This window comes from Lactuca virosa, chromosome 4, assembly GCF_052849685.1.
Source record: "Lactuca virosa cultivar CGN04683 chromosome 4, Lactuca_virosa_CGN04683_v6, whole genome shotgun sequence".
Lineage (NCBI taxonomy): Eukaryota > Viridiplantae > Streptophyta > Magnoliopsida > Asterales > Asteraceae > Lactuca > Lactuca virosa.
Window position 1 is genome coordinate 379,344,314 of NC_136429.1, and position 10,468 is coordinate 379,354,781.

A 10,468-nucleotide genomic window follows, 5' to 3' on the forward strand; every position below is an offset into this window, starting at 1 on the left:
AATTGAAAATTTTGTTAGAAAATTTACGGTGTTACAGTCTTTGTGATATTTATCTGGGTTAGCCACTATCTGATATGTTCTATGTGCTAGTATGGTATGATGTTATGTGATAGTAGTAGGAGGGGTGGATAGAACCCAATATCGATTGTAAGGACCGAGAGGGTAGGTTGGGCACCCAAATATGTCTAGTGTGTATGCTATGTTATTATATGGTAGTGGTATGAGTGAAATAGTCCCCGTAGTCGGTTGAGATAAACCGGAGGGTAGGTCGGGCACCCCATAATTGTCTGGCGGGGTAGGTCGGGCACCCCAGAATTGCCTGGCAGGGTAGGTCGGGCATCCTAGAATTGCCTGATAAGGTAGGTCGGGTACCCCAAAATTGCCTGGCAGGGTAGGTCGGGCACCCCATAATTGTCTGGCAGTATGTTTGTTATATGGTATATGGTATAACGGGGGAACTCACTAAGCTTCGTGCTTACGGTTTATAGTTTTGGTTTCAGGTACTTTGTTTTCAAAGGAGAGGAGTCGGCATGATCGCAGCGTATCACACTATGTTTTCCGCACATGAGATCTTTGGGATTACACTCTGATATTGTTTTATGATAACATGTTTTGATTATTGTCACTTTGGTTTTGACATGAGATGTTGTTATGGATGTTTTTATGGATGTGTTTATACAGTTGGCTTTATGAATTATTAAACTAAAAATGAAATTTTTGGTCTTAAATTTTGGGATGTTACAAGGATGTCCTAACCGGTCATGTCAAACTTTGAAGGTGTTATCGTACCTTTTATTTTCAATAGGATGGGATTCAATCAGTCTAATATTTATATAATACAATCCGGAGGACAATAATTTTTCCAAAAGGCTTTTCTTACCCAAATCATTTTTGTAATATTGAGATACTCTTTATCACCATCATTGGTTGTTTCAACATGATATCCGTTGGACCGAATATCCTTAAAACTTAATAAATTTATTGGTGATTTTGATGAAAATAATGCATCACCACTTGTAATTATTGTCTATTGTGGTAATATTATATTCGCGCTTCCGGAGCCTTCAATCATTTTTGCATTACCTATTATTGTATTAACATTTGGTTCTCCAATTGATAAATAAGCAAAATATTTTTCATTATTAAAAATGTTATGTGTCCTTGCACTGTCTGCAGGACATATATTTTTCTAATTTCTTTTGCGAATATCCATATTTCTCTTCAATAAATAAATAAAATTCGACTTAGAGAAATAAAGTCATATACTTTGAGAAGATTGTGATGACATCATTTCTCATGAAACGTATATGACATAAAAACATAATAAATGACATGAAACAAAACTTTTATATATTATTTTTCCATCACCATCCATAGCACCACTTGTCCCTTCTGGGTAGACAAGATAATTCGCAACATCCAAATGTGCCATTTTTTGTTGATCTTTATGAAAATCATTTTGAATAAATTTGTTTCTATATTTTATTTTTCTTTAGATTTTAGAGAATCTTGATAAAGATCAACAAAATGCTTTGGAGAGCGGCATGTACAAGACCAATGACAGGTCATTCCACATCGGTGACAAATATTTTCAACTTTCTTTTTTCCTTGATCACTTTTTATCTAGGATGTGAGTTTTTTTTATTTTCCAACTTCTGGTGGTTACTTGTAATCTTGTTATTTTTATGATAACTATGATAACCTCCATGACCTCGGTTATACCCATGACTATTATGATTATATGATGTTGCATTCACTTCAGGGAATACACTAGAACCGATCGAGATTGATTGGTGATTTTTCATCAATAACTCATTGATTTGTTTAGCCACAAGAAGACATGAGATTAATTCATATTTATTTTAAACATTTCTCATGATATTGCTACTGGAGGAGCATGTTAATAGCATGAAAAGTAGAGAAAGTTTTCTCTAGCATGGTCTTCCATACTGAAAATAGTATTCAAAATAAAGACTTGTATGTTAAGGAATTGTTAATTAAGAAATTCCATAAAATAAGTTGTAAGCATTGTACATGTAAACTTATAAAAAATACATACCTGGAAATGACAAGAACAATAAAGAGTTAGAGCTCTATGGTAGAGTCATGTTGATAACGTGTTATAAAATATGATCAAATAACAAGATAAATTATAAAGTAAAGAAAGATATGAGAGTGGAGAGAACTTTTATTCCAATACTTGCGATGAAATCATCAATTTTCTAATACATATGGCTCATTATTTATACAATCAAAATAAGATGAAAGATGAATGCACATTATGATGGTGAATTATTACACTCATAAAACACATTTAAATGGTTGTTATTAATGCTAAATAATGATAAAGGGTTATAGAAGAAATGAGGAATCCAATGGCCATTCACAAACTAATATTTCATAACAAAATGTGATATGTTTTTAATTATTAAAAACAAATGCTACCTTTAATCCCAGAGACACTTTTAAGGCGGAATGAAAACTCACGAAGTAAGAGGATTGCTTTTACATTCATTTTTTTCCTTTTATCCTATTTCTTTTTGAACGACATCATTTACTGTGCATAGGCCTTCTTCGCGAATAGCGAAGCCCATCTTTTCATGGGTTTAATCTATTAAACCTTCTTTCCACATACATATGTATTTAAATTTTTGATGAATCATATCTATGTGATCGGAAGATAATATCTCTCAAACGACGAAGAAACTAAGTTTGAAAAATCTGGAATATCTGTCGATCGTATCTAAGGTTTGTATTGAGCTTGAATCTCACTTAGGGTTTGGGGATAAAGTTTTGGCAAAATTTTTTACAGTTATAGGAAGGAAGTGCGAGACGGTGGATGAATTCAATCACAAATTGAAAGAAAACATGGTTCAGAAGCCTGATTACTTTGTTCACACTATGTTCAAGATCATTCACGTGATTTTGGCTCTGAAAGCGAAGTGTAAATCTAAGTAGGATGGTAATAGAACGAAGTCGATACAGTGAACAAATCTAAAGCGAATATAGAGTCAAGTGCAGATCTAGATCTGGTGAAACAAGTGGGTCGACGCTTTTTCCGATACGGTAGTTTCGTACTAGATGCTTTTTGGCTGATTCAAAGAGGTGGTCCAGGACGGCGGTTCTGGGAGGGGAGAGGCGGAGGTGATTTCAGATTCTATAGTAGCCGCCGACGTTGGGAGGAGTAAAGGTGGAGGGATGTGGTGAACACCCAGATTTAGGAAAGTGGAGAGGCATCGATCGGTGATTCTGACTCCATTTCGTTGATTCCGTCGCCATTTCGGTTATTCCGACGGCTTTCTGATAAGTCCGGTGGGGTTATCTGGCGTCTGTCCGGTGGTCAGTGGTGCTCCAGCTTCCATTGTGAAAGGGGATAGGAACATCCGATATTGGTATATTGGTAGGGGTGGGGTGGGGTAAATGGAATTGGGTCTTTTTATCTGTCTGCTTAATAAAAATAATAAAAAATTAATAAAATTTTCAATTTTTGATATTTAAAATCAATGGTCCAAATTTGTTTTCAATTGTTCTCAAATTAAGAATTATTTTCATTTGAACATACTTTTATATATATATATATATATATATATATATATATATATATATATATATTTGAATATACTATTATATATAATAAAAATCAATGAACTTATGAACAACAATGTCTTCAACTTTTGGATTGCCCAAAGTTTGAGATTTTGATCGGATTTAGTTGCTGTAACTTTTTAATTTATAAAAAAGTCCATGTATAGCTTCTTTTTTTTTCAAAAATAATCCATGTCTAATAGTTTTATATGTTGTCAGGTTTAACCTTATATGAAAAGTAAATTACAAAAATTATCCCAGTAATTTACAAAAAAAGTCATTGTGTATTTTTTTTTACAAAAGCAGTCCATATGTTTAAAAAATTACAAAAATTATTCCCGTAATTTATTGAAAAATTATTGTGTAATTTTTTTTACAGAAATTGTCACCATGTTTAAAAAAGATTACAAAATAGTCTATTCCTAATAGAAAATTTGAAGGTTTGGTCCCTACACTTTCATACGTGAGCAACTTTGTCCCCTAAACAGTGCATACAAAACGATATAACGATTAATAGTAATACTTTTTTTTGTGTAACTAGAACATAGTAAGCAAAACCTCGAATGCGTCTCATACTAAGTGGGTATCGATTACGTCTCATACTAAGCGGGTAGTAAATAAAAATTGGAGAACATTATTTCAAAGTTAAAGGGGCAATATATATTCTTGTTATAAGTTGTAGGGTCTTAAATTAAAATGTTAATGTTGACAAATAAAATGGATCGGAAGTACGTGAAAGGTGGAGTTAAAAACAAAATTAAATTAAGAGAAATACATAAAAACCGCATAATTCATGCACGTTTACACCTTCATCGAAAAATGGACATGAAACCCCTCAGAAAACGTACGATGTGGCCCACCTTCGATAACTACATCTGTTTCATCTTTTTCCAACCACAAAACTAAATTTGATCACAATAAACAAAGAAAGAAGAAAGAAAATAAATCATAGGGCGTCACGCCGCAGCAGAATGATCATAAACTGGCCGTTGTCATGACTAAGGCCACCGACATCGCCGCAGATGACAGCAGCGACAGCGCCACCACAGGCCAAATCGCCGCCACAGGCACCACCCCTGACAAGTCCGTCATGGATGAAGCGAAAACAAAGGTAGCCGATCTTTGTATGGAAACGATGATTACTATTCTGATTAAATCATCAACAATAGGTCGATAATTCTGAATTTATTTGGATGAAAGATAGATGGCAGCGATAACGATGAACAGGAAATGGCAGATTCAGATGGGGCTCCTCAAGGTGATTAATTAGTTTAATATATTCTCTTGAAATAATTAAAAACTTATTATTATTATTATTATTAATATTATTATTATTATTATTATTATTATTATTATTTGTGGAATATAGATTTGGCGCTGAAAATCGAGTCACGAAAGAATGTGTCCTGGGGAAAACATCATTCAGGTACGTAGCTTACATATTTGAAATTTACGATTGTGCCCTTCCGAAGTTCAGTTTTTGGTTCATATATAAAACATTTTTCTGGATTAAATCTTATAAACTTAACCAGTGCACTAGTTTTTATGTTGTTAAAATATACCTTTGGAAAGTTATCAAACAGTTCACTAAAGATTTCTTCATTTAGGCCTCGTTATCAAACAGTTCACTAAATATACGCAAGTGCACGTCTTCTTTCCCAAACATGGAAAAAGACAAAAGATATTTAACCACTTCCAAAACAAATAACACCTTAATATCAAGTTATATCTAATAATTCAAATATCAAATATCTATGATGTAATTTGCTTTTCAATCTCATCATAACATATATTCATAGCATATATGATACTTTATATAAAAAAAACTACATTATAATTGTGTTTATTGGAATGAAATGGATAACGATAAATAATATATACCACTAAAAATTAGAGAGAAATGAATAGTTCCATATTAGCTGATAAATAGAAGAGAAATTAGCTAAACTAACCATAATGTAAAGTGCATTTAAAGAAACAATAAAAAAAAATATTGGCAAAATAACCACCAACTCTTGAATAGGTTATTATGGATTTAAGAAAAATATTTTTATGACAAATTTTTTTTTTTCGGGATAACATTTTAGATTTCGGACTAAATTTAAAAATCTAGAATTTTAAGAGTTAGTCCAAAAATCCGATAAACAATTCGAAATTTCTACAAGAAATTTGTTTTTTCTATTAAAATCTTAACAAATTAAACAAAACATAATATATATATATATATATATATATATATATATATATATATATATATATGATCTTAGGCATACAATGAAACATTTTATTGAAAACGGTGATATTAAATCTTTTAAAATGACATTCGTGACATAAAATCACACATTTAATTGAAAAATGGTAATATTAAACACTTTGAAATTATATTCTGACATAAATAGATATAATTTTTTGAAAAAGAATTGCAGTCAAGGAAAAAAAAACTTCCAAATTTGAACAGTCTGAAATTAAAGAATTTGGTCATTTTTAAAAACTGTTTATTAATATTATTATTTTTTATAGCTCATTTGGAATAATAGTTTAATGAATTTTCCTAAATGAAACCTTTCTAATTATTATTATTATTTTGTTTATATTGTTATATGACAAATTTGAACATTGAAGGAAAATAAGTTCAAAATGAATGAGCATATTATAATTATAACTTTCAATTAGTTTTTGTTTTATTTTATGAAAAGAAGCTAGTAACCACCTTGTTAAACAAATCACTTAATTTTAAACTAGATTGTCAAATACACGACCCTTGTGCTACTACCATTAGACGTAGTCCAGTCGATCTTTACTTCTCCTACCATCTCTCTTCGTTGATCAAGGTAGCTTACCTAACACTTGACAATTTGATGACTTGAACTAAATAGTCAACCACACATGTATTTTTTGATAATCGTGTGTCTTTTATTATCACCACTAATTAATTATGCAAAACTGAAACATTCAATAACTAATATATATTTAATTTATATACATGACTCATGATGATGCCAAAAAACTTACACTCGAGTTCATGTGGTATATATATGAAAATATGATACTAACATGTTCCCAACGTATATTTTGGATTAATCTTCAAGGCCAAATTCTGTCAACAGCTTATGTTTTATCATTGAAAATGTGATGGATTTCACTGTTTCAGCATTGAAAACTTATGTGGTACACCGTATACCAACGTGTTTGAATTTCAGCCAAAGTAAGCAGTAGCTCAGAGATGGATGGCCTGAACCTTTCGGGTATCGATCAAAAGAAGGAACCGGTATCCCTTGTTAAAAATTATCGGTATGAAATTTTGGACAACATATATACAGTTATCGGAAATTAAGTTACCCACTCTTTCATCTTCTGTGATCCGAAACTTTTGGGAGTAAAGGGTTCTTTTTTATCTGTAGGATATTTGTTGCAACATGGAATGTTGCAGGTAAATGTCCAGATTATGGATTAGATCTTGAAGAATTATTGAAGGTCGAAGTCCCCGCGGACATATACGTGCTAGGGTATGATACTTGTGGAACAAGCTAAAACATGAATTCATCATAGTCTATGCATAATCCATTAATCCCTCTTCATGATCCCATCATTAAAACTAGCTCTAGAAAATATGTCAGTCTTGTCTTGTCATGTGTATGTACGTATGATGTATCTAATAATATATTCTTTGATATGAATGTTGTCAGGTTTCAGGAAGTTGTTCCCTTAAGTGCAGGAAATGTGTTGGTGAGTGAAAACCACGAGCCAGCTGCAATCTGGTTATCACTAATCAGTCATGTCCTCAACAGAAAACCACACACGGATTCAGACCCGGACTCGAATCATCAAGCTCCGGATCCAAAGCACGGCTGGTTTCATAGGCATTCGATGAAACACACAAGTAGGACCATTAGCGCAGATGATGCCCTTCTTAGGGCTTGCAACTGTGAAATTATCTCATCAGTGTCGAGCAAGAAGTTCAGAATGAATCGGCATTCTGACCCTTCGTTTTCGTTTACACATGCTGCCATTGATGATTTGATTTCAAATGCTGAGGCGACTCCTTTACCTTACTGCCTTGTAGCCAGCAAACAAATGGTTGGACTCTTTCTTACGGTATGGGTTAAGAGAGAGTTGGTGCAACATATCGCCCATCTTGGGATCTCTTGCGTTGGAAGAGGAATCATGGGGTATCTAGGTAACAAGGTTTGTATTCAAATCGTCGCAATTCATCTGGTCATAATTACTATTTTCTTAATTTGTCTCTAAAACTATATTTCGTACATGGGATCATGATGAACCTTGACAAGATTTCTATTGTTATTTTTTATGATAAGGACTTACGCCTTTTGCATAAACGAGATGTCACAATATTTTGCCACGTGCATTGTCTTTTGTGATGGTTTTGTAGATCTCTATGATTGTGTAATAGTGTTTGTAAATTGCCTTGTATTCCTTTTGGCATGTAGTGGAATGAGATTAGGTTAATGTTGATGGGACCACTAAAAGTAGTCTTATAAAGATTGTAGATCTAGTAGCTAGTTCAGGTGTAGTGTAACAAACGAAGCCGGAATGCAATCAAAGTTCTCATCGTAACAAACTTTTGTTGATGGAATCGGAGTAATGCTCATGCACGGCTTTCGAAGTTAATCTTTTTCATGCAACGGTAGTTATATATTATTAGTTATTTAACTGTTTCTTACTGATCATTCTTTACCGATTACACGAGTCTTGATAATTTAAATTTTAGATTGTATATCTTGATGACATGGAATCGCATTATACGGATGAATAAATATGGAATGAAAATATTGATGTTTGTCTTTTCGCAGGGGTGTGTAGCTATTAGCTTTACATTGCATAAAACGAGCTTTTGTTTCATATGTACTCACTTGGCGGCTGGAGAAAAGGATGGCGATGAAGTTAAGAGAAACTTGGACGTGACAGAGATCTTGAAGAATAGTCATTTCCCATTAAACTGCAAGAATCCTGTTCGCCGATCCCCAGAAAAAATCATCGATCATGAGTAGGTTATTCGATTCGTGCCCTTTGTGTATGGTCATTTAAATTTGCGATGACGTTTACGTAAACTTATAAATGCATGCATGCAGTCGAATATTGTGGCTTGGAGACTTGAATTATAGACTGTCTTTAAGCTACGAAGACGCTAAAATACTGCTGCATAATAATGATTGGGACCCCCTACTGGAAAAAGACCAGGTTTGTCCCTTAGACCATCCAACTAGTCAAACCTCACACATTAGATTTTATAATTAAGTGCAATAACAACCTTCTTTCAAATATGGTCCCCACTGCCACATCAATAACTACTTTATTTTTTTATAAGATATTTACTTTAATATTAATTCAATAATAAAATAGTATAAGTAATGACCATGTGTAATCTAAATAAAAACAATTATTAAAATAAATACTCATCAAATAATAACGAACTTGACCATTAGTCTATAAAAAAATAATGTTGAAAACAATATTTGATGATCGAACCTATCGTGCTTAAAATAATGTAAAGGAAATTGATTAATTAGAATGTTAATAAAAATAAGGATGTAATATATAAATAGTATTATATAAAGATGATGGGTCCCATTTATGATTTGCAAGCCTTTCATCTGCTGAAAGACATATGCTTAGTTGGCTTGCAAACGAAGTCTACATGTATTTTGAAAGGAGATTGCAAGAGGCGATGTGGATGCTCTTATTCACACTATTAAAAGGATTGAATTTTATTATTTTATTGACTTAGTTTTTAAATTTTCTTCACTGATTAAACATAAGTAAAGTAATATTTTTAATGATAAAACCCTTACAACGTATAAGGTTACATATCAGTAACTTTTGTATTGTACATATATCTTTAATATATAGTTGATTATTGAGAGAGAAGCAGGAAGAGTTTTCAACGGCTGGAACGAAGGAAAGATATCCTTCGCTCCAACCTACAAGTATTCAGAGAATTCAGATTCTTATGCTGGAGAAACCGTAAAATCTAAGAAAAACCGACGAACTCCTGCATGGTATGCATGTCTCTTTGTCTCTTTGGTATAAATGCTCATAGTTTAAACCTTGTAAATTTGCAGGTTCTGATCTTTTTTGCATTATCAATGCAGGTGTGACAGGATACTTTGGCGTGGAGATGGGTTTGAACAATTATCATATGGACGTAGAGAATCAAGATTCTCGGATCATAGACCAGTTTGTGCAACTTTTTCAGTTGAAGTTGAGATGAAGAACAAGTGCACAATGCTTCGTAAGGGCCTTTCGTATGCTGCTGGCTCAAAAATAGAGTTTAAAGATTGCGTACGTCACAGGCATAGTTTTGCATTTGTTTGAAAGCAACGCTTTCGTACTTTGTATTTATGTTTATATTTCTAAAAAGTGAAAACGGGACATAATATAGTGGTTGACAAACGCAACCGTAAAATTTTTTTTGTAAAGAATTATTCAAAAAGCTGTACATCCGATTTTGTTGTAATATGTACAAAACTAGTTACACAATAAATATGCTATTGATTATATTAACTGATCTAGTGTTATATATCACATGTTCACTTTTTTTTTCAGTTGTGCTAAATAACCACACTTATTTTGGAAAATGAATTTGGCAATATTACTTTAATTTATGAAATTTTGCGGATATTTTCGACGAAATTAGATAACTTCAGTTTTAACAAAATAGTCTGCAAAGTCCTATAAACACTGTCAAATTACTAAATTGTTTGACATTTCTAATGAATAGCCTAGCGGAAAAGAGGCACTCGGTTTTATAACCATGTAAGGTATGAGGTGAGGAGTTCGATCTCTGCCAAGCCCTGTTAATAGTTCCTCATGTAGCGAATTTCCACCTAGAATCCTTATTGGATGATTTGATCTCGAGGCTTTT

The 10,468-nt window shown here is 32.7% G+C and overlaps 1 protein-coding gene across 2 annotated transcripts; it reads left to right on the plus strand.

Moving 5' to 3' along the window:
* Nucleotides 1-4,397: 4,397 nt before the first annotated feature.
* On the plus strand, nt 4,398-10,107 carry LOC145108797 (type I inositol polyphosphate 5-phosphatase 5-like). 2 transcript variants are annotated; one of them, XM_079045888.1, is made up of 10 exons: nt 4,398-4,696; nt 4,786-4,843; nt 4,955-5,011; nt 6,786-6,876; nt 6,987-7,091; nt 7,272-7,770; nt 8,397-8,590; nt 8,676-8,784; nt 9,454-9,602; nt 9,696-10,107. In XM_079045888.1, exons 1-10 carry the CDS (start codon nt 4,580-4,582, stop codon nt 9,916-9,918), a joined length of 1,602 nt encoding a protein of 533 aa, XP_078902014.1. In that variant the 5' UTR covers nt 4,398-4,579; the 3' UTR covers nt 9,919-10,107. The 2 variants fall into 2 exon arrangements, with proteins under 2 accessions (XP_078902014.1, XP_078902015.1); XM_079045889.1 differs by having other exon boundaries at nt 4,588-4,696; nt 4,790-4,843.
* The last annotated feature ends 361 nt before the right edge of the window (nt 10,108-10,468 follow it).